This window comes from Melanerpes formicivorus, unplaced genomic scaffold (genome assembly GCF_026170545.1).
Source record: "Melanerpes formicivorus ecotype bairdi unplaced genomic scaffold, bMelFor1.0.p_v2 SCAF_67, whole genome shotgun sequence".
Taxonomy (NCBI): Eukaryota; Metazoa; Chordata; class Aves; order Piciformes; family Picidae; genus Melanerpes; species Melanerpes formicivorus.
In genome coordinates, this window is record NW_027142419.1 from 1,814,511 (window position 1) to 1,841,753 (window position 27,243).

General features: G+C 61.0%; 2 protein-coding genes and 1 long non-coding RNA gene across 3 annotated transcripts in view; 1 reads left to right on the forward strand and 2 right to left on the reverse strand.

The window, feature by feature from the left end:
- The window catches only part of DDI2 (DNA damage inducible 1 homolog 2), a 37,557-nt gene extending 26,768 nt beyond the window's left edge, over positions 1 to 10,789 (reverse strand). The window contains exon 1 of the mRNA XM_068162802.1: positions 10,585 to 10,789. Coding sequence (XP_068018903.1) covers positions 10,585 to 10,722 — 138 coding nt within the window. The 5' untranslated portion in view covers positions 10,723 to 10,789. The remainder of the gene's footprint in view (positions 1 to 10,584) is intronic.
- On the forward strand, positions 9,531 to 10,230 carry LOC137453507 (uncharacterized). The gene is made up of 3 exons (XR_010990385.1): positions 9,531 to 9,633; positions 9,721 to 9,826; positions 10,057 to 10,230. It is a non-coding gene; the product is annotated as an uncharacterized lncRNA (long non-coding RNA).
- Positions 10,790 to 11,624: 835 nt separating the features above from the next.
- Positions 11,625 to 21,501, reverse strand: DDOST (dolichyl-diphosphooligosaccharide--protein glycosyltransferase non-catalytic subunit). The gene is made up of 11 exons (XM_068162798.1): positions 21,344 to 21,501; positions 20,584 to 20,694; positions 20,253 to 20,339; positions 19,062 to 19,165; positions 17,926 to 18,020; positions 17,026 to 17,119; positions 14,253 to 14,401; positions 13,859 to 14,006; positions 13,319 to 13,439; positions 12,586 to 12,692; positions 11,625 to 12,090 (listed from the first exon to the last, which is right to left on the reverse strand). The coding sequence occupies exons 1-11, from the start codon at positions 21,480 to 21,482 to the stop codon at positions 11,941 to 11,943; spliced, it is 1,305 nt and encodes a 434-aa protein (XP_068018899.1). The 5' UTR covers positions 21,483 to 21,501; the 3' UTR covers positions 11,625 to 11,940.
- Between the last annotated feature and the right edge of the window lie 5,742 nt (positions 21,502 to 27,243).

Here is a 27,243-nt window from a genome sequence, read left to right on the forward strand (position 1 = left end):
CCATCAGCCCATGCTGGGGACTGCCCTTCTGTTGACTATAAAACACAAGGCCAGGTCATCCTCCATGATGATAACCTGACTTGATAACCTAACCAGAGACTCAACACAAAACCACCCTGGGATGAAGACTGCTAATGACCAGGGGCTCAGGTCCATCACCATCAGACCTCTGACCTCCAGGTGTCCTAACTCACAGGAAAAATGAGATCAGGATTGAGCTTTCCAGGAGCAACAGTTCCCAGGAGCAACAGTTCCCAGGAGTGGTGTCTGCTGAACACCAAGGTCCCTGTGCCTTCATCAGGGCATGATGAGACAGGGCAGATCAGTTCCCCAGCCTCCTGCCCCTGGCAGGAGCCCAAACCAAGAGAACTTGGCCTAAGCTCCTCAGCCCTGTGATTGAATTTCACACCTACCACCTGGCTGAGCAGGACCTGAGCCTCTCTGGTGCTGGTTCAGCCACAACAGGTTTGCTGCAGGTTGGGACTGGCAGAGCTGCGTGGGAGAAGCTCTTGCAGCCCTTGTGTGGATGGGCTACAGCTCTGCCTGATGCTATCACAGGTTGGCAGGCCTGGGAAGGAGATCCAAAACCCACCCCAAGCACTACACACCTGAATCACAGAACCCTTGCAGTTGGAGCAGACCTAGAAGATCATGGAGGCCAACCCACCTCTAACTCTACCAAGTCTGGTGCTAAAGCACATCCCTCAACACCACAGCTTTTAAACCCCTTCAGGGATGAGGATTCAACCACCTCCCAAGGCAACCTGTTCCAGCCTTTGAAAACCCTTTCAGTGAAGAACTTTCTCCTCATGTCCAACCTAAACCTCCCCTGGTGCAACCTGAGGCCAGTTAAGGTGGGGAAGACCCTACAGAACTTCCACTGCCTTGCTCCAGCAGCTCAGAAATGCTCCACAGCCTCTCACTCACACATTTTAACAGCAGAGATCCAGCAGCAGCAAAGTCAGAGAAATGAAACCCAGCAAGATCCACACCCAGCAGCAGCCAGAGCCATCAGAACCAGGGCAGCTCACAGGACCAGAACCAAGCAGCAGCTTCCTACCTCCTCCTTAACAACGCCCTTCCCAGCCTCGGCAGTGTTGCACCAGCCTGGGGCCCTTCCAAAGCAAACACAAGCTATATTAAGGCAGGCAGGCTCTGCTCTGAGGCTTTGCAAGACATCAGTGGAGTAATTAAGGGTAGCTTGTGATGGGAAGAGTCCCTGTGCATCCTCTCACGTTACCAGGCAGGGCCTGGCTGGGGAGCACCGCTGCCCGCAGCGGGATCACGCTGCTGCTAAACCCGAGCGGCACAGACACCTCTCACCTGGCAGTGGCCCTGCACAGCCACTCTGCAGCAGACAACTTCATCAGCTTAAGGGAGGCTTTACCTCTGTCATCTTGCTGGGATTGGATTCATGAGCCTTGGGCCTCAAGACCCAGACACCAGCTCTGTGGCCCCAGCGTCCGGCTGCGTGCTCCTGAGCCAGGCAGCTCTGCTGAGCCAGGCAGCTCAGCTGGGCAGGCAGCTCTGCTGAGCCAGGCAGCTCTGCTGAGCCAGGCAGCTCAGCTGGGCAGGCAGCTCAGCTGAGCCAGGCAGCTCTGCTGAGCCAGGCAGCTCTGCTGGGCAGGCAGCTCAGCTGGGCAGGCAGCTCAGCTGGGCAGGCAGCTCTGCTGAGCCAGGCAGCTCTGCTGGGCAGGCAGCTCAGCTGGGCCAGGCAGCTCTGCTGGGCAGGCAGCTCAGCTGGGCCAGGCAGCTCTGCTGGGCAGGCAGCTCAGCTGGGGCAGGCAGCTCTGCTGGGCCAGGCAGCTCTGCTGGGCAGGCAGCTCTGCTGGGCCAGGCAGCTCTGCTGGGCCAGGCAGCTCAGCTGGGCAGGCAGCTCAGCTGGGCAGGCAGCTCTGCTGGGCAGGCAGCTCAGCTGAGCCAGGCAGCTCTGCTGGGCAGGCAGCTCTGCTGAGCCAGGCAGCTCTGCTGGGCAGGCAGCTCAGCTGGGCAGGCAGCTCTGCTGAGCCAGGCAGCTCTGCTGGGCAGGCAGCTCTGCTGGGCCAGGCAGCTCAGCTGGGCAGGCAGCTCTGCTGAGCCAGGCAGCTCTGCTGGGCAGGCAGCTCAGCTGGGCAGGCAGCTCTGCTGAGCCAGGCAGCTCTGCTGAGCCAGGCAGCTCTGCTGGGCAGGCAGCTCAGCTGGGCCAGGCAGCTCTGCTGGGCAGGCAGCTCTGCTGGGCCAGGCAGCTCTGCTGGGCCAGGCAGCTCTGCTGGGCAGGCAGCTCAGCTGGGCAGGCAGCTCAGCTGGGCCAGGCAGCTCTGCTGGGCAGGCAGCTCAGCTGGGCCAGGCAGCTCTGCTGGGCAGGCAGCTCTGCTGGGCCAGGCAGCTCTGCTGAGCCAGGCAGCTCTGCTGGGCAGGCAGCTCAGCTGGGCCAGGCAGCTCTGCTGGGCAGGCAGCTCAGCTGGGCCAGGCAGCTCTGCTGGGCCAGGCAGCTCTGCTGGGCAGGCAGCTCTGCTGGGCCAGGCAGCTCAGCTGGGCAGGCAGCTCAGCTGGGCAGGCAGCTCTGCTGGGCAGGCAGCTCAGCTGAGCCAGGCAGCTCTGCTGGGCAGGCAGCTCTGCTGAGCCAGGCAGCTCTGCTGGGCAGGCAGCTCAGCTGGGCAGGCAGCTCTGCTGAGCCAGGCAGCTCTGCTGGGCAGGCAGCTCTGCTGGGCCAGGCAGCTCAGCTGGGCAGGCAGCTCTGCTGAGCCAGGCAGCTCTGCTGGGCAGGCAGCTCTGCTGGGCCAGGCAGCTCAGCTGGGCAGGCAGCTCTGCTGAGCCAGGCAGCTCAGCTGGGCAGGCAGCTATGCTGGGCCAGGCAGCTATGCTGGGCAGGCAGCTATGCTGGGCAGGCAGCTCTGCTGAGCCAGGCAGCTCTGCTGGGCCAGGCAGCTCTGCTGGGCCAGGCAGCTCTGCTGGGCAGGCAGCTATGCTGGACAGGCAGCTCAGCTGGGCCAGGCAGCTCTGCTGGGCAGGCAGCTCTGCTGGGCAGGCAGCTCAGCTGGGCCAGGCAGCTCTGCTGGGCAGGCAGCTCAGCTGAGCCAGGCAGCTCTGCTGGGCAGGCAGCTCTGCTGGGCAGGCAGATCAGCTGGGCAGGCAGCTCAGCTGAGCCAGGCAGCTCTGCTGGGCAGGCAGCTCAGCTGAGCCAGGCAGCTCTGCTGGGCCAGGCAGCTCTGCTGGGCAGGCAGCTCTGCTGGGCAGGCAGCTCAGCTGAGCCAGGCAGCTCTGCTGGGCAGGCAGCTCTGCTGGGCAGGCAGCTATGCTGGACAGGCAGCTCTGCTGGGCCAGGCAGCTCTGCTGGGCAGGCAGCTCTGCTGAGCCAGGCAGCTCAGCTGGGCAGGCAGCTCAGCTGGGCCAGGCAGCTCTGCTGGGCAGGCAGCTCTGCTGGGCCAGGCAGCTCTGCTGGGCCAGGCAGCTCTGCTGGGCAGGCAGCTATGCTGGGCAGGCAGCTCAGCTGGGCCAGGCAGCTCAGCTGGGCAGGCAGCTCTGCTGGGCCAGGCAGCTCTGCTGGGCCAGGCAGCTCTGCTGGGCAGGCAGCTCAGCTGGGCAGGCAGCTATGCTGGGCAGGCAGCTCTGCTGGGCCAGGCAGCTCTGCTGGGCCAGGCAGCTCAGCTGGGCAGGCAGCTCTGCTGGGCCAGGCAGCTCAGCTGGGCAGGCAGCTGGGGGCATCCTGCTGCCTCCTGCTGCTCTGCTTTGGAGCATGTTCTTTTTGGCTGGGCAGGTACTGGGCACAGACTCTCCTGGAGGTGACCTGAGGCTGAGAGTCTGCAGAAGAGCAGCCCCAGAGGGGAGCTGAGCAATGCTCAGCAAGAGCCAAAGGGCCTGTGGGGAGCAAGAGGCTGGGGCCAGGCTCTGCTCAGTGGTGCCCAGGGACAGGACAAGAGACAATGGGCACCAAGTGGAACCCAGGAGGTTCCATCTGAACAGAACGAGAAAGTTGTTTGGTGTAAGGGTGCTGGGCCCTGGAGCAGGCTGCCCAGAGAGGTTGGGGAGTCTCCTTCTCTGAAGAGATTCCAGTTCCTCCTGGCCACTGTGCTCCTGGCCAAGCTGCTGTGGGTGCCCTGCTAGAGCAGGGGGTTTGGACTGGATGACTTCCAGAGGTCCCTTCCAACCTCCATCATGCTGGGGTTATGCTGATACCGGTGCTGACAGCACACAGCAGCTGGATTGTGCACAGTGTCATAAGGCACAACCACCTTAGAGAGCAGGGAGCCTCAAGTAGGAGCCTCAAATACCACAGAGCAGTCCCAGAACCCAGAGCCTGTGAAGCCTTCCTGTGCATGGACAAGGACAGGAGACACATGACACACAGAGAAAGAGAAACAAAGGCAATAACAGCACTGCCAGAGAGTGGCTCTGCCCAGGGCCTGCCAAGGGCCTGCCCAGCCCCTCTCCAGAACAGCCACAGAGAGCCCAACGACTTCCACCCTCCTCACCCAGCTCCTCTTATCTCCACAGCCTGCCAGGCCCTCTTATCTCACACCACCCACCCCACCTCGTGACTGCAGACAACCCCTCAGCAACCTGCACTCCCCTGCTCAGCCTGACCCCAAACTGCAGCACCTGGGGAGAGCTTCACTGGACAGCAGAGAAGCCACCAGGGATGGAGCCTCCTGCACACAGAGCTGTGGCTCACTCTGCCCTGCACACACAGCTGTGGCTCACTCTCTGCCCTGCACACAAAGCTGTGCCTCACTCTCTGCCCTGCACACACAGCTGTGCCTCACTCTGCCCTGCACACACAGCTGTGCCTCACTCTGCCCTGCACACACAGCTGTGGCTCACTCTCTGCCCTGCACACACAGCTGTGGTTCACTCTGCCCTGCACACACAGCTGTGCCTCACTCTCTGCCCTGCACACACAGCTGTGCCTCACTCTGCCCTGCACACACAGCTGTGCCTCACTCTGCCCTGCACACACAGCTGTGGCTCACTCTCTGCCCTGCACACACAGCTGTGGCTCACTCTGCCCTGCACACACAGCTGTGCCTCACTCTCTGCCCTGCACACACAGCTGTGCCTCACTCTCTGCCCTGCACACACAGCTGTGCCTCACTCTGCCCTGCACACACAGCTGTGCCTCACTCTGCCCTGCACACACAGCTGTGCCTCACTCTCTGCCCTGCACACACAGCTGTGCCTCACTCTGCCCTGCACACACAGCTGTGCCTCACTCTCTGCCCTGCACACACAGCTGTGCCTCACTCTCTGCCCTGCACACACAGCTGTGCCTCACTCTCTGCCCTGCACACACAGCTGTGCCTCACTCTCTGCCCTGCACACACAGCTGTGCCTCACTCTGCCCTGCACACACAGCTGTGCCTCACTCTGCCCTGCACACACAGCTGTGCCTCACTCTGCCCTGCACACACAGCTGTGCCTCACTCTCTGCCCTGCACACACAGCTGTGCCTCACTCTCTGCCCTGCACACACAGCTGTGCCTCACTCTGCCCTGCACACACAGCTGTGCCTCACTCTGCCCTGCACACACAGCTGTGCCTCACTCTCTGCCCTGCACACACAGCTGTGCCTCACTCTGCCCTGCACACACAGCTGTGCCTCACTCTCTGCCCTGCACACACAGCTGTGCCTCACTCTCTGCCCTGCACACACAGCTGGGGCTCACTCTGCCCTGCACACACAGCTGTGCCTCACTCTGCCCTGCACACACAGCTGTGCCTCACTCTCTGCCCTGCACACACAGCTGTGCCTCACTCTCTGCCCTGCACACACAGCTGTGCCTCACTCTGCCCTGCACACACAGCTGTGCCTCACTCTCTGCCCTGCACACACAGCTGTGCCTCACTCTCTGCCCTGCACACACAGCTGTGCCTCACTCTGCCCTGCACACACAGCTGTGCCTCACTCTGCCCTGCACACACAGCTGTGCCTCACTCTCTGCCCTGCACACACAGCTGTGCCTCACTCTGCCCTGCACACACAGCTGTGCCTCACTCTCTGCCCTGCACACACAGCTGTGCCTCACTCTGCCCTGCACACACAGCTGTGCCTCACTCTCTGCCCTGCACACACAGCTGGGGCTCACTCTCTGCCCTGCACACACAGCTGGGGCTCACTCTCTGCCCTGCACACACAGCTGTGGTTCACTCTCTGCCCTGCACACACAGCTGTGGCTCACTCTCTGCCCTGCACACACAGCTGTGCCTCACTCTCTGCCCTGCACACACAGCTGTGCCTCACTCTCTGCCCTGCACACACAGCTGTGCCTCACTCTGCCCTGCACACACAGCTGTGCCTCACTCTGCCCTGCACACACAGCTGTGGCTCACTCTGCCCTGCACACACAGCTGTGCCTCACTCTGCCCTGCACACACAGCTGTGCCTCACTCTGCCCTGCACACACAGCTGTGCCTCACTCTCTGCCCTGCACACACAGCTGTGCCTCACTCTGCCCTGCACACACAGCTGTGCCTCACTCTCTGCCCTGCACACACAGCTGTGGCTCACTCTCTGCCCTGCACACACAGCTGTGCCTCACTCTCTGCCCTGCACACACAGCTGTGCCTCACTCTCTGCCCTGCACACACAGTTGTGGCTCACTCTGCCCTGCACACACAGCTGTGCCTCACTCTGCCCTGCACACACAGCTGTGGCTCTCTCTGCCCTGCACACACAGCTGTGGCTCTCTCTGCCCTGCACACACAGCTGTGCCTCACTCTGCCCTGCACACACAGCTGTGCCTCACTCTCTGCCCTGCACACACAGCTGTGCCTCACTCTGCCCTGCACACACAGCTGTGCCTCACTCTCTGCCCTGCACACAGAGCTGTGCCTCACTCTCTGCCCTGCACACACAGCTGTGCCTCACTCTGCCCTGCACACACAGCTGTGCCTCACTCTGCCCTGCACACACAGCTGTGCCTCACTCTCTGCCCTGCACACACAGCTGTGCCTCACTCTGCCCTGCACACACAGCTGTGCCTCACTCTCTGCCCTGCACACACAGCTGTGCCTCACTCTCTGCCCTGCACACACAGCTGTGCCTCACTCTCTGCCCTGCACACACAGCTGTGGTTCACTCTGCCCTGCACACACAGCTGTGGCTCACTCTCTGCCCTGCACACACAGCTGTGCCTCACTCTCTGCCCTGCACACACAGCTGTGCCTCACTCTGCCCTGCACACACAGCTGTGCCTCACTCTCTGCCCTGCACACACAGCTGTGCCTCACTCTCTGCCCTGCACACACAGCTGTGGTTCACTCTGCCCTGCACACACAGCTGTGGCTCACTCTGCCCTGCACACACAGCTGTGCCTCACTCTCTGCCCTGCACACACAGCTGTGCCTCACTCTCTGCCCTGCACACACAGCTGTGGCTCTCTCTGCCCTGCACACACAGCTGTGCCTCACTCTGCCCTGCACACACAGCTGTGCCTCACTCTCTGCCCTGCACACACAGCTGTGCCTCACTCTGCCCTGCACACACAGCTGTGCCTCACTCTCTGCCCTGCACACACAGCTGTGGCTCACTCTGCCCTGCACACACAGCTGTGCCTCACTCTGCCCTGCACACACAGCTGTGCCTCACTCTGCCCTGCACACACAGCTGTGCCTCACTCTCTGCCCTGCACACACAGCTGTGCCTCACTCTCTGCCCTGCACACACAGCTGTGGCTCTCTCTGCCCTGCACACACAGCTGTGGTTCACTCTGCCCTGCACACACAGCTGTGCCTCACTCTGCCCTGCACACACAGCTGTGCCTCACTCTCTGCCCTGCACACACAGCTGTGCCTCACTCTCTGCCCTGCACACACAGCTGTGGCTCTCTCTGCCCTGCACACACAGCTGTGCCTCACTCTCTGCCCTGCACACACAGCTGTGCCTCACTCTCTGCCCTGCACACACAGCTGTGGCTCACTCTGCCCTGCACACACAGCTGTGCCTCACTCTGCCCTGCACACACAGCTGTGCCTCACTCTGCCCTGCACACACAGCTGTGCCTCACTCTCTGCCCTGCACACACAGCTGTGCCTCACTCTGCCCTGCACACACAGCTGTGCCTCACTCTCTGCCCTGCACACACAGCTGTGCCTCACTCTCTGCCCTGCACACACAGCTGTGCCTCACTCTGCCCTGCACACACAGCTGTGGTTCACTCTGCCCTGCACACACAGCTGTGGCTCACTCTCTGCCCTGCACACACAGCTGTGCCTCACTCTGCCCTGCAAAACCCTTCCCAGGATATTCAGCTTCTTTTTTTGTGCCATTATTGACTCCTTTTATGCAGTGCACACCTTGGGTATGGAAAACTAGCTGCAAACCACCAAGCATGGGGAATGTGACACTGTCTCTTTAAGGAAGGTGGTCCAGGGAGCCAGGATTCTTCTCCACAACAAACTGCTTCCCTGAGAACTTGGAGGTTTAGGACTTTCTGCCCATTCTCCACCCCTGGAGATGTTCATTGTGAGGCTTGATAGGTCTCTGGGCAACCTGATCTAGTTGAAGATGCCCCTGCTGATTATAGAGGGGGTTGGACTGGATGAGCTTTGGAGGTCCCTTCCAACCCAAACCATTCTGTGATTGAAGGTCCTCAAAATGCTTCACAAACACTGGGTGGAAACAGCAAAAAAAAACAGTAAACATAGAGCTAGAAAACATCAAAAGAGCTTCACAGATTCATAGAATGGGTTGGGTTGGAAGGGGTCTTAAAGATCTTCCAGTTCCAAGCCCCCTGCCATGGGCATGGACACCTCCCACCAGCCCAGCTTGCTCAGGGCCTCATCCAACCTGGCCTTGAACACCTCCAAGGAGGTGACATCCACAGCCCCCCCGAGCAACCTATTCCAGTGTCTCCCCACTCTCAATCTAAAGCACTTCTTCCTCATCTCCAGTTTCACTCTCCCCTCCCCAGGCTTAAAGACGAAGCAAAATGCTGCACAAATGGCAGATGGCTGAGTAGAAGGGAAGCAGAGGCGGCGACAAGCGGCACAGCGCCGATCCCTGCTACCTGCTGCTGATGCAACCACAAAACTCTGCAGAGTTAACTGCAAAGGAAAGGAACTCCCAGAAAATGTAGAGCTGGGAAGCCTGTGACCCCTCACCATCCTAAAATAGACCCCGAGCTGGCAGGTTAGGTGACACAAAAGGGACAAGGCTGGTGAGGAGGTGGTTGTGCTCCACACGCCTGGAGGCATGGAAGCCGCCACACAGAGTCCCAAGCGTTGAGGCTGTCCCCATTACCAGCCACACACCAGGGGGGGTTGCTGGAGGGCACCAGATGGCAATCTCATCCCTGCACGGTTTTTAAGGCCAGGCTGGATGTGGCTCTGGGCAGCCACATGGCAGAGGGGCCGGAACTGGATGACCCTTGAGGTCCCTCCCGACGCTGACAATACGGCGAGGCGGTTCCTCTCTTTCTGCCAGCCAAACACGAAGGGATTTCCCCCAGAAGGAAAACCCACCTCACCTTGATGATCTATCCCTTCTCTGGAGACTGCTTCCTGCTCAAAACCCAACCTCTCAGCCCCCAAAATAAAAGGAAAAAGCCCGGGGTGAAGCGTGGGGAACCGGCTCAGTGAGGGATCGCGCTCAAGGGCTGCTGGTTCAGCTCTTCTCCCAGCGCTGACTAAGATCTGCTTGACTGGAAAAATACTTCGGTAATTTAGGCTGAGGAAATGGGGAGGGGGGGGGGAAAAAAACAAGCCCCACAAATCACCCCAAAACTCCACCACAAACTCTGCCAGGTGTGGCCAGCCAAAGGAGCTGGCGTTGCCCTGCCCAGCACCGCGGGGCCACGGGTGGGAAACGCCGAGAGGAAAACAACAGCAAAGCAGGACCGGACCCACAACAGTGAGTAAAGCCCGGACGGACGGACGGACAGACGGACGAGAGCCACCCCCGCAGCACAGCCTGCCTCGTGTGCTGGCACGCTGGGGAGGAGGGAGCCCCGAAGCGGGGCTGGAGAGGGCTTTCGCTGGGGGAACGAGGTGGTTGTGCCACATCTGGTCCTCACACCTGGATAAGGGGGGGGAGGAAAAGGGGGGAGAAAAAAAAGCCTCATTCTGCCTCTTCTGCCCCAGGCACGGGCAGGGATGTGACAGGATCGATAAGAGCCTTCCCCCAGCGTTTCAGCCTCGTTCCCCGGGGTCTGAGGAGAGCACGGGGCGCGACCCCCCCAGCCCCCTGACCCCGCGCTCCTCTGGCTCCAAACCCCGACTCGTTTCGACACCGAATGGCTCTGGAGAGTCAATAAACGCCGCTTCCCCCCTTCCGTTCAGCTCCACCGCGGAAGGAAACTGCCCTTCCCCAGGGGGCTCCGGGAAGACCTCGAGTCCCCGGGGAGCCGGAGCTCCCTGCCGAGGGACAGAGGGATTGGGAGGGGAACAGGACGCGCTTCCCCCCAGCACCGAGAGGTCGGCAGGGCAAGGCAAATCCCCACCCAGAGGAACCCCCGAACTCCGGGCTCCGGCGGGGCGCAGGCCCCGGGGGCTGGAGGAGAGAAGCAGCCGTTCCCAGCCCTTGAGGACCCCGACCCCGGGTGGGCGGGGGGGAAGGAGTGGGCCCTCCCCCGGACTTCACGGGGAGTCCGTAGGCGGGCAGGGCCTGACCTGGCTCTCGGCCGCCGGGATACCGGACTCCAGCTCGCAGAGAGCGCGGAAGTTTTGCAGTTCAAAGTCCGCGTCCACCTGAAGGGAGAAGGTGAGCTCGCTACTGTCGCGGCGCAGACAGAACACGGTGAGCAGCATGGCCGCCCCGCCGCCGCCACCGGCCCCGCCAACCGCCGCCGCCAAGTGCCGCCGCCGCCGCCGTCAAGCGCCGCCGTCGCAAAGCGCCCGCCCCGCCGGCCAGGGGCCGGCCGTCAATCAGAGGCGCCCGGCCAATCAGCGGGCGCCGAGAGGAAAGGGGGTGTTCCCCTCCCCGCGCAGCGACGCGCGGGCGGGGTCCACCATCCGGGGGCGGGGCCTGAGCCCGCGTTCGGAATGCGGGGCGGCCGTGTCCTTAAGGGGGGCCCCGCACCCCGAATGCAGTCCCTCTCAAGTCCTCATCCCCTCTGTATTCACCAGCGCCTCTGGCCCCGCAGTGCTCCAGGAGGCACAGAGGAGACCCCTGTGCCATTTCCCCATCCCCTGCCCTAAAACGAGCCCTGTGCACCCCAAAACAGCCTCAGCGTGACCCAAAAGCCACTCGCTCTGTCCCCCACCTCTGTGTCCCCTTCAGCTCCTCCACTTTGTCCTGGTATGCTTGAGGTCGTATCTCACAGCTTTTTTCCCCTCCCCAGACCTTTCTTGCACAGTTTGGGGTGCCCCACTGCACCCCTAAATATTTAGGGGTACCCCTGAGCCCACTTGTCTGCTTTCTGGGGCACAGCATGGCTTTTGGGGCGCCACATCTTCCTCAGCGTGCTTCTGGGGACACCTCAGACCCCTCTGTGTTTCTTGGGGTGCCCTAAGCCCCTCTGCATGCCCCAGAATCCTGTTTGCCCCTCCGTGTGCTCCAGCTTGGCACCCTCCAGCTGCTCCCTCACAGCCCACCCACGGGACACCTGGAGCTGCTGAGGGCGACATGGGAACGCGTCCCTCGCGCGCCACCCACGCCTCTGGGGAGGTGGCAGAAACCCCCCCACGGTGAATCCACTTATTCCAACCCATGGGGAGAGGAACCAGACTTTATTTTGGGAAGGGAGGTAGACCTCCAATCAAAACCATTCCAACAGCAGGGAGAGACCAGCACGGTGAGCTCCAGGAACGCCACCCGAGGTGTCACGGCTCCGGGTTTGAAGATGCTTCAGGAACACATTTAACCCCCCCCCAGAATTTCCTTTTCTTTCCTGTTAATGCCTCTGTGTGTGTAAAAACAAAGCCCAAAGGCAAACCCCACTGCCTGGCTGGCACCTGCCAGTCCTCACCCGAGGGGCCCGAGCACTGCCCGGGGCCAGGGAAAAGGCTCTTCCTCCCACAGGGAGCTCAGTCGGACTTCTCCTTCTCCTTCATGTGCAGGAAGACAATGCTGAACATGAAGAGCCCAACCATCATGGAGAAGGCACCGGCGTAGTAGGGGTAGGCCGAGGGGATGAAGCGTTCGTACTGCGTGTGCTGGAGGGGACGCACCGACACCTGCCAGGGGACAGAGCGCCCCCGTGGGTCCTGCAGCCCGGGCTGCCGGCCCCTCGGGGCAGGGGGGGTCTGAGCCCCACCACCCTTTTTGCAGCTTTGAATAAACTTCACAAACACCTGCAAGATTCTTTGCTGTGTGTGGTGCTTACACAGACTCAACCTCAGCATTTAGCAGGATTCTTTAGAATAGAATAAACCAGACCAGGTTGGAAGAGACCTTCAGGATCATCGCATCCAGCCCATCAACCAATCCAACCCACCCAAACAGCTAACCCATGGCACCAACAGCTAACCCGTGGCACCAACAGCTAACCCGTGGCACCAACAGCTAACCCATGGCACCAGACAGCTAACCCGTGGCACCAGACAGCTAACCCGTGGCACCAACAGCTAACCCGTGGCACCAACCAGCTAACCCGTGGCACCAGACAGCTAACCCATGGCACCAGACAGCTAACCCGTGGCACCAGACAGCTAACCCGTGGCACCACTTACCTGGGTGGAGGAGTAGAGGTGGGTGTAACCCAGGCGGTTGTAGTCCACTTTGAACTGGAACACGCCGTAGACGTCAGGCAGCTTGAACCGGACGCTGTATTTGCCGCCTGAGGAGGGGACAGCCAGGTGTGGTGATGAGTGCTGGGAGCCTCTGTGAGGTCTCACCATGACAACGGCACTGGGGTCCCAGCTGGGGGAGGTGGGCACCATGGGGAAGAAGGATGGGGTCCCACTCGGGGGAGGTGGGCACCATGAGGAAAAAGGATGGGGTCCCAGCTGGGAGACATGGGCACCATGGGGTGGAGAATGGGGTCCCAGCTGGGGGAGGTGGGCACCATGGGGAAGAAGGATAGGGTCCCATCTGGGGGAGGTGGGCAGCATTGGGTGGAGGATGGGGTCCCAGTTGGGAGAGGTGGGCACCATGGGGAAGAAGGATGGGGTCCCATCTGGGGGAGGTGGGCAGCATTGGGTGGAGAATGGGGTCCCAGCTGGGGGAAGTGGGCAACATTGCGTGGAGGATGGGGTCCCACTTGGGAGAAGGTGGGCACCATGAGGAAAAAGGATGGGGTCCCAGCTGGGAGAGGTGGGCACCATGGGGTGGAGGATGGGGTCCCACGTGGGGGAGGTGGGCACCATGGGGAAGAAGGATGGGGTCCCACTTGGGGGGGGTGGCCTGGAGGATGGGGTGCCACTTGTGGGGGGGGTTTGGGGTGCCCAAGGAGAGGCTCCCTACCGTTCCTCTTCAGGAAGGTGCGCACGAAGGGGTCGATGCGGACGAACTCCAGCTGGATGTCGTCTCCGTCGAAGGGAACCCACCTGCCCTCAGACAGCTTCTCGATGACGATGCTGTACTCCTGCAACCAGCCCCCACACGGGCAGTCAACTGGAGATGCCCAAGAGGCAACCTCACCCCCTTCCGGGATCAGATTCTCCCCAATTTCACAAGGGTGTCGAGTGACAAGCCAAGGGGGGATGGTCTGAAGCTGAGGGAGAGCAGGGTTAGACTGGAGCTGAGGAAGTTCTCCAGTCTGAGGGTGGTGAGACTCTGGCACAGGCTGCCCAGGGAGGCTGTGGCTGCCTCCCCCTTAGGGGTGTTCAAAGCCAGGTTGGATGAGGCCTTGAGCAACCAAGTCCAGTTGAGAGCTGTCCCTGCCCATGCAGGGGGGGTGGAATAGATGCTCTCTGAGGTCCCTTCCAACCTGAGCCACCCCAGGACTCTCTGGCTCAAATTCCATCCCCAAAGCAGCTCCCCCCTGCCCAGCTGGGGCCTTACCACGAGGTCGGTGACGGTGTAGGCGTTGGGGGGCGTGAGCTCCCCCACGCGGTGGTGGGACACGGCGCCCACGCGCAGCACTCCCTCCTCCTTGAACACCCAGCGGGACAGGGCCACCGCCAGCTCGTAGTTACCTGTCTGCGAGTACCTGAGGGCAAAGGGAGGCTGAGGCAGGCTGGCAACCAAAGCACACCACAGGACCAACCCCTCACGGACGTGACAGCAGCACAACCCCAGCCGGCCCTGCGCCCCAGAGCCCTTCTACAAGGCCAGGGGACCGCGTCGCCCTCAAAGAGAGCTTCCCACAGGGTGAACCTCGGCTGCCTGCTTTACAGGGCTCTCCTCGTCCCACACAGGGCTCCCCAGGCCCTCCCCAGGCAGGCAGCCAACGCACCTCTTGGAGCCGGGGGTGGCCTTCTGCACGGCGGAGTTGAAGAAGGCGTCGCTGAAGAAGTCCAGGGAGCCGCTGAAGACCACGCGGGCGTTGTTGCGGGCCTGCAGCCCCGCGATCAGCAGCGTGTTCCTGCCCACTGCGTGCGGGTACTGCGCGGAGAGAGGCGCAGCGCTCAGGGGACGCTGCCCCCCCGGCACTGCCCCTGCCACTGACCCCCAACACTGACCCTGACACTGACCCCTGCCACTGCCGCCCCGCCACTGCCCACCGCGTACGGGTACTGCGCGGAGAGAGGCACAGCGCTCAGGGGACGCTGCCCCCCCGGCACTGCCCCTGACACTGCCCCCTGCCACTGCCCCCCCTGCCACTGCCCACCGCGTGCGGGTACTGCGCGGAGAGAGCCACAGCGCTCAGGGGATGCTGCCCCCAACACTGACCCCCAGCACTGACCCTGACACTGACCCCCTGCCACTGACCCCTGCCACTGCCCCCCGACACTGCCCACCGCGTGCGGGTACTGCGTGGAGAGAGGCGCAGCGCTCAGGGGACGCTGCCCCCCAGCACTGCCCCTGCCACTGACCCCTGCCACTGCCCACTGCGTGCAGGTACTGCGCGGAGAGAGGGACAGCGCTCAGGGGACGCTGCCCCCGGCACTGCCCCCCAGCACTGCCCCCCTGACACTGACCCCCTGACACTGACCCCTGCCACTGCCCCCCGACACTGCCCACCACATGCGGGTACTGCGCGGAGAGAGGGACAGCGCTCAGGGGACGCTGCCCCCCGGCACTGACCCCTGCCACTGCCCCCCGACACTGCCCCATCGCGTGCGGGTACTGCGCGGAGAGAGGCGCAGCGCTCAGGGGATGCTGCCCCCCGGCACTGACCCCCTGACACTGACCCCCAACACTGACCCTGACACTGACCCCCGGCACTGCCCCCCAGCACTGCCCCCCGCCACTGCCCACCGCGTGCGGGTACTGCGCGGAGAGAGGCGCAGCGCTCAGGGGATGCTGCCCCTGACACTGACCCCTGCCACTGCCCACCACGTGCGGGTACTGTGCGGAGAGAGGGACAGCACTCAGGGGATGCTGCCCCTGACGCTGCCCCCCTGACACTGCCCCCCTGACACTCACCCCTGACACTGCCTCCCCAACACTGCCCACCGTGTGCGGGTACTGTGCGGAGAGCGGGACAGTGCTCAGGGGATGCTTGCCCCCCGGCACTGCCCCCCCTACACTGACCCCCTGACACTGCCCACCGCATGTGGGTACTGTGTGGAGAGAGGCACAGCGCTCAGGGGACGCTGCCCCCCGGCACTGCCCCCCTGCCACTGCCCCCCGACACTGACCCCCTGACACTGCCCACCATGTGCAGGTACTGCGCGGAGAGCGGGACAGCGCTCAGGGGACACTGACCCCCTGACACTGACCCCCTACATGTGGGTACTACACAGAGAGCAGGACAGCACTCAGGAGACGCTCCCCCTGACGCTGCCCCCCTGCCACTGCCCCACCACATGAGGGTACTGCCTGGGGAAAGGGACAGCAGTCAGGAGACACTAACCCCCTAATCAGTCCCCCCCTGCCAATCCCCTGCTGCCAGTCCCCCACCACTTGGGGGTACTGCCCAGGGAGGGGGACAGCAGTCAGGAGCTATTCACCCCCTGCCATTCACCCACTGCATGAGGGTGCTGCCCAGGGAGGGATTACAGCAGTCAGGAACCAGTCACCCCTTGCCATTCACCCCCTGCCATTCACCCACCACGGGAAGGTACTGCCTGGGGAGGGGGACAGCAGTCAGGAGCCAGTCACCCCCTCCAAGTCACTCCCTGTCATTCACCCACTGCCATTTTCCCCCTGCCATTCACCCACCACATTACAGTACTGCCCAGGGAGGGGGTACAGCAGTCAGGAGTCAGCCTCCCATTGCAATTCCCCCACCACATGAGGGTACTGCCCAAGGAGGGGTTACAATAGTCATGAGCCATTCCCCCACTGCAATTCCCCCACCACATGAAGGTACTGCCCAGGGAGGGGTTACAGCAGTCAGGAAGTCAGGAGCCAGTCAGCCACTGCAATTCAGTTCCCCCCCTGCATGTCACAGCTGCAGTCAGTAGCTGAAGGGGACCCACAGGCAGGCTGGGGAGGGGCTGTGCAGGAGGGCCTGTGGGGATAGGCTGAGGGGCAATGGTTTGAAATTGGAGCAGGGCAGAGTTAGGTTGGACATCAGGAGGAGGTTCTGCACAGGGAGGCTGGGGAAACACTGGCACAGGCTGCCCAGGGAGTGGTTGAGGTCCCATCCCTGGAGTCAGCCTGGCTGTGGCCCTGGGCAGCCTGCTCCAGCTGGAGGTGTCCCTGCTGACCTGGACAAGGTGAGCTTTGAGGCTCCCTTCCAACCCAATGCAATCTGTAAGTGTGACCAAAGAGTTAACCTGCAGGGTGGAACAGCCTGACTGCAGCAGGTCTGCAACGGAGGAGAAGCCAAAAGGTTCCAAACAACCAACAAAGGGATTCACAGCTCCTGCCCTTTATGACTGGAACTCCACCAGGAGATGTGCTCTGATCTGCCAAAGCTTCCCTCACACTGCACATTTCCCCCCAACAAAAAGCAAAGAGGAAGATTCCCAAGGCAGTGTTGGCAAGCAGGTGACAGCCTGACACTTTCAAATCAACCAGGCGATGAAGCACTGGAGGATCTCCCCAGCCTGCTGAAATCTGGAAGCCTTAACCACAGCAGTATGGCCTAAAAGGGGAGCTAAAGGCATGGAGCATACCTGAGTAATAGGCTTGTCTGGGAAGAAGGAGTAGGAGGTGGAAGAGCCAGTCAGGATATCCAGCACCAGTGGGTTGTCAGGATCAGCCACCATGCTGGTGGGGAGAGGCACTGTGAGCAGCACAAACACCCCAGGGACCCCCACAGCCAGAGCAGCTCACAGCTCTACCAACCTCCTCACACTCTGGATGTGGCAAGACAAGCACAGAGCTCACACACACCCCAAGACACAAAACATTTCCTCAGGACACTCTGGGAAGCTTCACCAATTTACACTTCCTGAGCCACCAACCAAGCTCCTTTGGGGATGCTGTTATCTGAGCTCAGTTCTGGGCCCCTCACTCCAAAGGCAACATTGAGGGCTGGAGCAGGGCCAGAGAAGGGCAAGGAAGCTGGGGAAGGGTCTGGAGAACAGGGCTGGGGAGGAGCAGCTGAGGGAGCTGGGGGGGTTTGGTGTGGAGAGGAGGAGGCTGAGAGGAGACCTCATCGCCCTCTACAGCTCCCTGAGAGGAGGCTGCAGTGAGGAGGGGGTTGGACTTTCCTCCCTAGTATCAGATAACAGAATGAGAGGAAATTGTGCCAGGGGAGGTTTAGGTTGGCTATGAAGAACAATTTCTTTGCTGCAAGAGTGGTCAGGCACTGGCACAGGCTGCCCAGGGAGGTGGTGGAGTCCCCAGCCCTGGAGGTGTGCAAGAAACCTGTGGCCATGGCACTGGGGCCATGGTGCAGTGGCCATGGTGGGGTTGGGTCAATGGCTGGATTTGATCTCAGAGGTCTTTTCCAACCCAAACAATTCCATGTGCTGTGTAACCCCACACTCACCTCACAGCAGCACCTGTGCTGTGCTCACCCAGCAGCAACCACCTCCCCTCCCCACCCAGGCCAGGCCTGGGCTGCTTACCCGACCCCGCGGAAGAGGATGGGGTTCAGCACTGCCTTCCCCACGATGGTTGGAGCCTTCAGGAGGTTCTCAGCATCTGCCACGATCAGAGTGTGCTGGGAGCAAGGGGAGAGAGCATGGGATGGGCTTCCTCAGGGCCCAGCACAAGCAACAGCTTCTTGGGTCACATCAAAGCTCTGGGCCCCTCCGTTCAGGAAGGAGCTCAGGGAACTGCTTGAGAGAGTCCATCCCAGAGGCACAGAGCTGCTGCAGGCAGTGGAACATCTCCTGGGAGGCCAGGCTGAGGCAGCTGGGGCTGGGAGCTGGGAGCAGAGGAGCCTGAGGGCTGCCCTCATGGCTGGGGATGAAGATGTGCAGGGCTGGAGCCAGGCTCTGCCCAGGGCTGTCCAAGGACAGCACAAGGGGCACTGGGGGCAAGCTGGGGCAGGAGGTGCATCCAGTTTCAAGAGCCTCACTCAAACACAAATTGTCATGTGACAGACACAGAGCTGCTGGAGGGAGTCCAAGAGAGGCCACAGAGATGATCCCAGGGCTGGAGCAGCTCTGCTGTGAGCACAGGCTGAGGGAGCTGGGGCTGTGCAGCCTGCAGAGGAGAAGGCTCCAGGGGGAGCTCAGAGCTGCTGCCAGGAGCTGAAGGGATCCTGCAGGAAGGCTGCAGAGAGACTTTTGCTGAGGGGGTCTGAGCCAGGCCAAGGGGGAAGGGTTTGGAGCTGAGGCAGAGCAGGGTTAGAGTGGAGCTGAGGAAGTTCTTCAGTGTGAGGCTGCTGAGCCTCTGGCACAGGCTGCCCAGGGAGGCTGTGGCTGCCTCCTGCCTGGGGGTGTTGAAGGCCAGGCTGGGTGAGGGCTCAAGCAGCTGAGCCTGGTTGAGAGCTGTCCCTGGGATGGCAGGGAGGTTGCAGTAGATGATCTCTGAGGTCCCTTCCAACCTGAACCATTCTGTGACTCCCTGACTCTACAACAGCTCAGACCTCATTTCAAGTACTGGATGACACCAGGAGGGAAACCATTGCACCAACAGGCAGCTTGCTGTCCTTCTGGGACTGGCCTGCATCCAAAGCACTGCACCCAGTGCTTGCCCAAGCAAGGCTCATCCCCAAGCCTTTACAGCTGAGTTCTCATTACCAGCCCCCTTTTACCTGGCCAGGGTCAGAGATGTCATAGTTGTGGTGGTCAATGACTGCTGTCCTCTCCTCATCAAACTCAATGCCACACTCACTGCCCAGCTCCCGCAGAGGGTCACCTGGAAGCACACAGCAGGTCCCCTGTCACCTTCAGGGTGTGACAGCAATCTCAGCACTCAAAGCAGAAGTGAATTCAGCCCAGAGTCACATCCTTGACACTCTACAAACCCAACCCTGAGGAGCAACACAACCTCCCCCAGCTACAACATCCCCAAAGGCTAAGAGTCACCCATCTCCTGCAGCACAAACCTCAAGGCTCACAACAGGAAGCTGTGTTTTCTGCCCAGCTTTGTTGCAGACCCTCAAGAGGAAGAGGACTATAAACTATTTACTCCCTGCAGAGCAGAAGCAGCATAGCTCCCTGGTACAAGGAGTGGCTTGAAGGTGCTGACTTGCCCTGACAACCCCAGGCAGAGCTACAGGCTGGAGGCAGAGTGGCTGAGAGCAGCCAGGCAGAAAGGGACCTGGGGGTAGTGGTGGAGAGCAGCTGAACAGGAGCCAGCAGTGTGCCCAGGGAACCAAGAAGGCCAAGGGCATCCTGGCCTGCATCAGGAACAGTGTGGCCAGCAGGAGCAGGGGGCTCATTGTGCCCCTGTACACTGCACTGGTTAGGCCACACCTGGAGTCCTGTGTCCAGTTCTGGGCCCCTCAGTTCAAGAAGGACATTGAGAGACTTGAAGGTGTCCAGAGAAGGGCAAGAAAGCTGGGGAGGGGTCTGGAGCACAGCCCTGGGAGGAGAGGCTGAGGGAGCTGGGGTTGCTTAGCCTGGAGAAGAGGAGGCTCAGGAGAGACCTTCTTGCTCTCTCCAACTCCCTGAAGGGAGGTTGGAGCCAGGTGGGGGTTGGGCTCTTCTGCCAGGCAAGCACTCAGCACCAGAACAAGAGGACACAGTCTCAAGCTGTGCCAGGGGAGGTTTAGGCTGGAGGTGAGGAGAAAGTTCTTCCCAGCAAGAGAGATTGGCCCTTGGGATGTGCTGCCCAGGGAGGTGGTGGAGTCCCCATCCCTGGAGGTGTTCAAGAGGGGATTGGATGTGGCACTTGGAGCCATGGTTTAGTTAGTCAGGAGGTGTTGGGTGACAGCTTGGCCTTGCTGAGCTCTGAGGTCTTTCCCAACCTTACTGATTCCATGACCAGGGTCTGGACTCACCGATGTCTGAGCTGGCAGCGACCAGGACGCTGCCACCACCGTCAATGAAAGCAGTGATGGTCTCCACGTTGATGTTTCCACCAAAATCTGCAAGCAGAAGCTCATGATCAGCTCTCAGGCAATAACACCATGGCAGCAGGACATCACTGGAAGGCAACAAACCACTCTGAGCGGTCTGGAAGCCTCTGCAGCTTGCTCCCAGGTGCCGCAGAGGGAGGGCAACATCCGCGCCACAAGATCGAGCTCAAGGTCACAAAGCAGGTGGAAATCTCCTGCCCAAAACATGCCAGCAAGCTCCAAGGGCCCTGCAGCTTTCCCCTCCTGCATTTACCTTCGATGGATGGTGAGAAGATGATCAGGTTGTCATAGAGGAACTCTCCATACTTGATCAGGGACAGCCCTGCGTCGTCCGCGGTCCGGAAGGTGAGGTCGAAGCCTCTGTCTGCAGCCACAAGACAAAAAGGACAACTCCTGCACTCCACCAATGCCTGCAGCAGCACCAAGAGCCTCACTTTTGTCTCCCCCTCAAGCAGCATGCAGATTGTGCAAAGAAGTGGCTTCTGAGGGGCTTCCTGGGAGCACCCCTGGGCTGTGCTCACACGAAGGATCAATCCCCTGAGGAGCCTCATCCTGCCCCACCGATAGCCACCAGTGCTGCAGGGGGCCCAAAACAAAGGCACAGCTGGGGAAACAATCGCTATCTCCTTCCTCGGCCCAGCCAGGGGACCCCAAGCACTCCCCTCATCCCCAGGCTCCTCCCTCAGCCTCCCCACCGGCCCACAAGCACCTCCCCCAACCTACCCAGGTGAGCACAAGCACCTCCCAGCCCCCTGCTCAGGGACCCCAGCCTCCTCCTCACCCAGAGGACCCCCAACATGCCTCCCTCAGCCAGGCCAGGAGATGCCAAACAGCCCCTCACCCCTCCAACCCCCTCCCTCGGCTCGGTCAGGGGATCCCAAACACTGCTCTCACCCCAAGTTCTTCCCTCTCCTCCACCAGGGCTCCCTCAGCCACCTCCCCTCTGCCCCGGGGCGCCTCCATCTCCTCCCTCCGCCCGGCCAGACGTCCCCAGCAGCCTCCCCGAGCCCTACCCGCCAGACTGCGGAAGAAGAGCGAGTGCGTGTCGCGCAGGTTGCCATTCTCCAGCAGCACCAGGGTGCGGGGCCCCCCCTCCGCCCCGGCCAACACCGCGGCCAGCAGCCACCACAGACGGAGCGCGGCCGCCGCCATCTTGCTCACCCGGCGCCAAGCTCCCCCGGAAGCGGGCGGGCGCGGACGCCCAATCAGCGCCAAGCTCCAGGCAGAGGCTCTCCAATCACGGACAGACAGCTCCTCGCCGTCAACCAATCAGCGGGACGCATCGCGACCTCCGTGCGGCCACCGTAGCGCCAGCGGAGGGAGGGCAGATGGTGGCGGGGCCGGGGCGGGAGCGGGCACGGGGCGGGGGCGGCACAGCTCACGGGGTCGGGGTGGCGCCGGGCACGGGGCGGTGGAGCTGCCGGTGCCAGGATGTTCCCCCTGAGCGGGAGGAGGCGAGTTCCCAGCGAGAGACCTTGGAGACGTGATGGGGTGCTTGGTGCCATAGTATCATAGTATCACAGTATCATTCAGGGTTGGAAGGGACCACAAGGATCAGCCAGTTCCAACCCCCCTGCCATGGGCAGGGACACCCCACACTAGAGCAGCCTGGCCACAGCCTCAGCCAGCCTGGCTGCAAACACCTCCAGAGCTGGGGCCTCAACCACCTCCCTGCACAACCCACTCCAGGGCTTCACCACTCTCATGGGGAAGAACTTCCTCCTCACCTCCAGCCTCAATCTCCCCACCTCCAGCTTCATTCCATTCCCCCTAGGCCTATCACTCCCTGAGATCCTGAGCAGTCCCTCCCCAGCCTTCTTGGAGCCCCCTTCAGATCCTGGAAGGCCACAATGAGGTCACCTCAGAGCCTTCTCTTCTCCAGACTGAACAGCCCCAACTCCTTCAGTCTGTGCTCACAGCAGAGCAGCTCCAGCCCTCTGCTCATCCTCCTGGCCCTGCTCTGGACACCTTCCAGCACCTCCACATCCCTCTTGCCATAGGGGCTCCAGAACTGGAGGCAGGACTCCAGGTGGGGTCTCCCCAGAGCTGAGCAGAGGGGGAGAATCACCTCCCTTGCCCTGCTGGCCACACTTCTCCTGCTGCAGCCCAGGCTCTGCTTGGCTTTCTGGGCTGCAAGTGCACACTGAGAGCTCCTGGTGAGCTTCTCCTCCCCCAGCACCCCCAAGGCTCTCTCCTCAGGGCTGCTTTCCAGCCAGTCCCTGCCCAGCCTGCATTTGTGCCTGGGATTGCCATGATTTATTTGATTCAATAATGTTGGATGATAGGTTGGACACGATGATCTCAAAGGTCTCTTTCAACCTGGTATTCTATTCTATTCTATTCTATTCTATTCTATTCTATTCTATTCTATTCTATTCTATTCTATTCTATTCTATTCTATTCTATTCTACTCTACTCTACTCTACTCTACTCTACTCTACTCTACTCTACTCTATTCTATTCTCTAACATTTGAATGGTGGTGCCAGGCTGGCTGAGACTGCTGGGGGGCACAGGGCACCAGAGAGCAGCGACATCGATGTTCTGCCCCCGAGCCAGAGCGAGGGTTGGGTGGAAACCCACAGAGATTCGGCGTCTGCCACCTCCGAGGGGCGGCCGCCACGCTTAGCCTCGGTGGTGCTCGGCGGGGTGAAGGCGAGGGGTGGAGCAGGGGTGCGGCGGAGGGAAGCCAATCGTAACCTGGGCTGCAGCAAGAGAAGTGTGGCCAGCAGGGCGGGGAGGGGATTTTTCCCCTCTGCTCCACTCTGCTGAGACCACAGCTGGAGTTCTGGGGCCAGTTCTGGAGCCTCTGTGCCAGGAAGGATCTGGAGGGGCTGGAAGGTGTCCAGAGAAGGGCCAGGAGGAGGAGCAGAGGGCTGGAGCTGCTCTGCTGTGAGCACAGCCTGAGAGAGTTGGGGTTGTGCAGGCTGGAGAGGAGAAGGCTCCCAGGAGACCTCATTGTGGCCTTCCAGGATCTGCAGGGGGCTGCAAGAAAGCTGGGGAGGGACTTGTGAGGGTGTCAGGGAGGGATAGGACTGGGGGGGATGGAGCAGAACTGGAAGTGGGGAGATTGAGATTGGCTGTGAGGAAGAAGTTGTTCCCCAGGAGGGTGGTGAGAGCCTGGCCCAGGCTGCCCAGGGAGGTGGTGGAAGCCTCCTGCCTGGAGGTGTTTGCAGCCAGGCTGGATGTGGCTGTGAGCAACCTGCTGTGGTGTGAGGTGTCCCTGCCCATGGCAGGGGGGTTGGAGCTGGCTGAGCCTTGAGCTCCCTTCCAGCCCTGACCATTCTGTGATTCTATGAGAAGAGGAAGGGGGGGGGGGGGGGGGATGGGCAGCTGCCCTCATAGGATGCCCCAAACTGGCCTTGTTGTGCTGAAAATCCTTGCAGAGGCCAAGAGTGTTCCCTCAAAAAGAAGCAAGCAGAAAGATGAAAGGGGAGACCAACAGTCAGTGGGAAAAGTAGGTTTGACCTTGGTTCTCATCTCAGTTGGGGAGGAGGGTCTGGCTGGCTTGCCTGGGGTCGAAGGAGGTGTTGGGTTTTGTCTTCCCTGTCCCTTCTGTTCAACACCAGCCTGTAGAGGACTTCCTTAGGCTGTGGGCAGTGCTGGATTCTGCACAAGCTGCAGCTTAGAAATATGGCAACAATCAAGGAAAATAGCTGGGGAAGAGGAGGAAGAGCTCAGAGTGCTGCCAGCTCTGGGCTGGAGGGGTCCCCTCAGGCAGCCCTGGGCTGTGGCAGGACTGGAACCTGGAGTGAGAAGAGATGGCATCAAGGGATGGCTGTCTCTGGAACAGTCAGTGCCCTCCTGGCTGCTCTCCCTGATGACCAAAATCCCAATTCCCTGAGCCACAGCATGGTTGGGTTGGAAGTGACCCCTGGAGCTCAGCCAGCCCAACCCACAGCACCCTGCCCAGCAGCACAAGGCCCAGGGGGGGTTGGAAGCTCTCCACACCAGGAGACTCCACAACCTCTCTGGGCAGCCTGCTCCAGGGCTCAGCACCCTCACACCAAACAACTTTCTCCTCCTGGCTTCCAGTCTGTGCCCTCTGCCCCTTGGCCTGGCCCTGGGCACCACTGAGCAGAGCCTGGCCCCAGCCTCTTGCCCCCCACAGCTCCTTTAGCTCTTGCTGAGCATTGCTCAGCTGCCCTCTGGGGCTGCTCTTCTGCAGGCTCTCAGCCCCAGGGCTCTCAGCCTTTGCTGCTCCCAGAGCAGCTTCCCAGCCTCTCCCTGAACTGGGGAGCCCAGAACTGGACCCAGGACTCCAGATGTGGCTTCAGCCAGGCAGAGCAGATGAGAGAGGAGACCATCCCTTGGCTTCCTGTCCCCACTGCACCCCAGGACACATTGCTGGCTCAAGAGCAACTTTTTTGTCCCCCAGCACTCCCAGCTCCTCCTCCAGGGAGCTGCTTCCCTGCACCTCAGCCTTTTACCCCTGCAGGAGCTTCTTCCATCTCCACAGGCAGGACCCAGGCTGCGCTTCCTGAGGCTCCTCTCCACCCAGCCCTCTCTTCCTGCAGGAGCTGCACCACACTTCCCAGGCAGTGTCAGAGAAGCTTTCCACCCCCAGGAGCCTGGCAGCCCTCTCTCCCACCTCTGGCAATGGGCACTGGCAGCCCAGAAGGCCAATGGCAGCTCAGCTGCCATTGGCCTTCTGGGCTGCCAGTGCCCATTGCTGAGCTCCTGTCCCAAGCTTCTCCCCCAAGTCCCTCCCTGCAGGGCTGCTCTCACCCTCACCCTCCTCCCCCAAGCCTGGGCACAGGACCTGCCGCACACATTGTGTTTCTTACTCCTCTGTTTTTTGCCCAGAGCCTTCCCTTTTCCCCCCGGGGATGCCGGCAGGGCAGGAGGTTGCCGTGCAGTGGATGGCGAGGGGCAGCAGAGGGAGCCGCGTCCCTGCCCGGCGCAGACATCGCCCAGGAGGAGCCGGTTGGAGCTTCCCCGACTTTAATTCGCCAGCCCCGAGGGCTGCAGCAGCTGAGGTTTAATGGTGATGAAGGGAAACAGGCTCGCAGGTAGCCCTCTCTGTGTGTGTGAAACGTTCCAGGCAGCCAGGAGCCCTCTCTTAGCCCTGAGCCGCTGATAACAATGGAAGGAAAGGGACTGAGAATCAACCAGGCTGGGAAAAGACCTCTGAGATCATAGAATCATTGAATCAATAAGGTTGGAAAAGAGCTCAGAGCTCAGCAAGGCCAAGCTGTCACCCAACACCTCCTGACTAACTAAACCATGGCTCCAAGTGCCACATCCAATCCCCTCTTGAACACCTCCAGGGATGGGGACTCCACCACCTCCCTGGGCAGCACATCCCAAAGGGAATCTCTCTCTCTCTGTAGAATTTCTTCCTCAACTCCAGCCTAAATCTCCCCTGGCACAGCTTGAGACTGTGTCCTCTTGTTCTGGTGCTGGGTGCCTGCCTGGCAGAAGAGCCCAACCCCCACCTGGCTCCAACCTCCCTGCAGGGAGTTGCAGAGAGCAAGAAGGTCTCCCCTGAGCCTCCTCTTCTCCAGGCTGAACACCCCCAGCTCCCTCAGCCTCTCCTCATGGAGCCTGTGGGCTTTGAAAGGCTCCAGAGCAGGAGACTCCACAGCCTCTCTGGGCAGCCTGTATCGAGTCCAACCCTGCTGCCAGAGCAGGATCACCTAAAGCAGATCCCACAGGAACACATCCAGGTGGGGCTGGGAAGGCTCCAGAGAAGGAGACTCCACAACCTCTCTGGGCAGCCTGCTCCAGGCCTCTGCCACCCTCAAAGTCCAGAAGTTCCTCCTCATGCTCAGAAGGAGCTTCCTGGGTTCAGGTTTGTGCTCATTACCTCTTGCCCTGTCCCTGGGGACCACTGAGGAGAGTCTGGCCCCATCCTGCTGCCCCCCCTGAGATACTTCACAGAATCACAGAATTAAGCAGGTTGGAAAAGACCTCAGAGACCATCAAGCCCAACCCAGCACCCAGCACCATCTGATAACTAAACCAAGGGCCTCATCCAGCTCCTTTGTAAACACCTCCAGGGATGGGGACTCCACCACCTCCCTGGGCAGCATATTCCAAGGGCCAATCTCTCTTGCTGGGAAGAACTTTCTCCTCATCTCCAGCCTAAACCTCCCCTGGCACAGCTTGAGACTGTGTCCTCTTGTTCTGCTGCTGGGTGCCTGGGAGAAGAGCCCAACCCCCACCTGGCTCCAACCTCCCTGCAGGGAGTTGGAGAGAGCAAGAAGGTCTCCCCTGAGCCTCCTCTTCTCCAGGCTAAGCAACCCCAGCTCCCTCAGCCTCTCCTCCCAGGGCTGTGCTCCAGACCCCTCCCCAGCTTTCTTGCCCTTCTCTGGACACCTTCAAGTCTCTCAATATCCTTCTTAACCTGAGGAGCCCAGAACTGGACACAGGACTCCAGGTGTGGCCTAAGCAGTGCTGAGCACAGGGCAGGATGAGCTCCCTGCTCCTGCTGGCCACACTCTTCCTGATGCAGGCCTGGATGCCCTTGGCCTTCTTGGCCCCCTGGGCACACTGCTGCCTCATGTCCAGCCCAACAGAAGGTGACCATCCTGCAGTCAGTGAGTTTAAGTTGGTTTAATTTGGCACAGTGCCCACAGATGGTGACTGATTCGCCCTGGGAACTGCTGCCTTGGGTAGATGTGGTGCTCTGGAAGGAGCTTTGTGAAGAGCAAGGAGAGCATTTGATGTCTTTTTGGTCCCCATCTCCTCCTTCTGTCTCCTGGATCCCCCCCCCTCCCTCCTTCATCTTCATCCTTGCACTCTTCTTAACACCTCTGCCTACTGCTTTCCTCCCACCTACCTCTCCCTCCTCTGACAGGAGGAATCCAAGTTTCACATGCAGTCACTTCAGCAATTCTTGGGAAGCCAGGGGGGTGGTGGAGTCACCATCCCTGGAGGTGTTTAGGAAGAGCCTGGATGAGGCCCTTGGT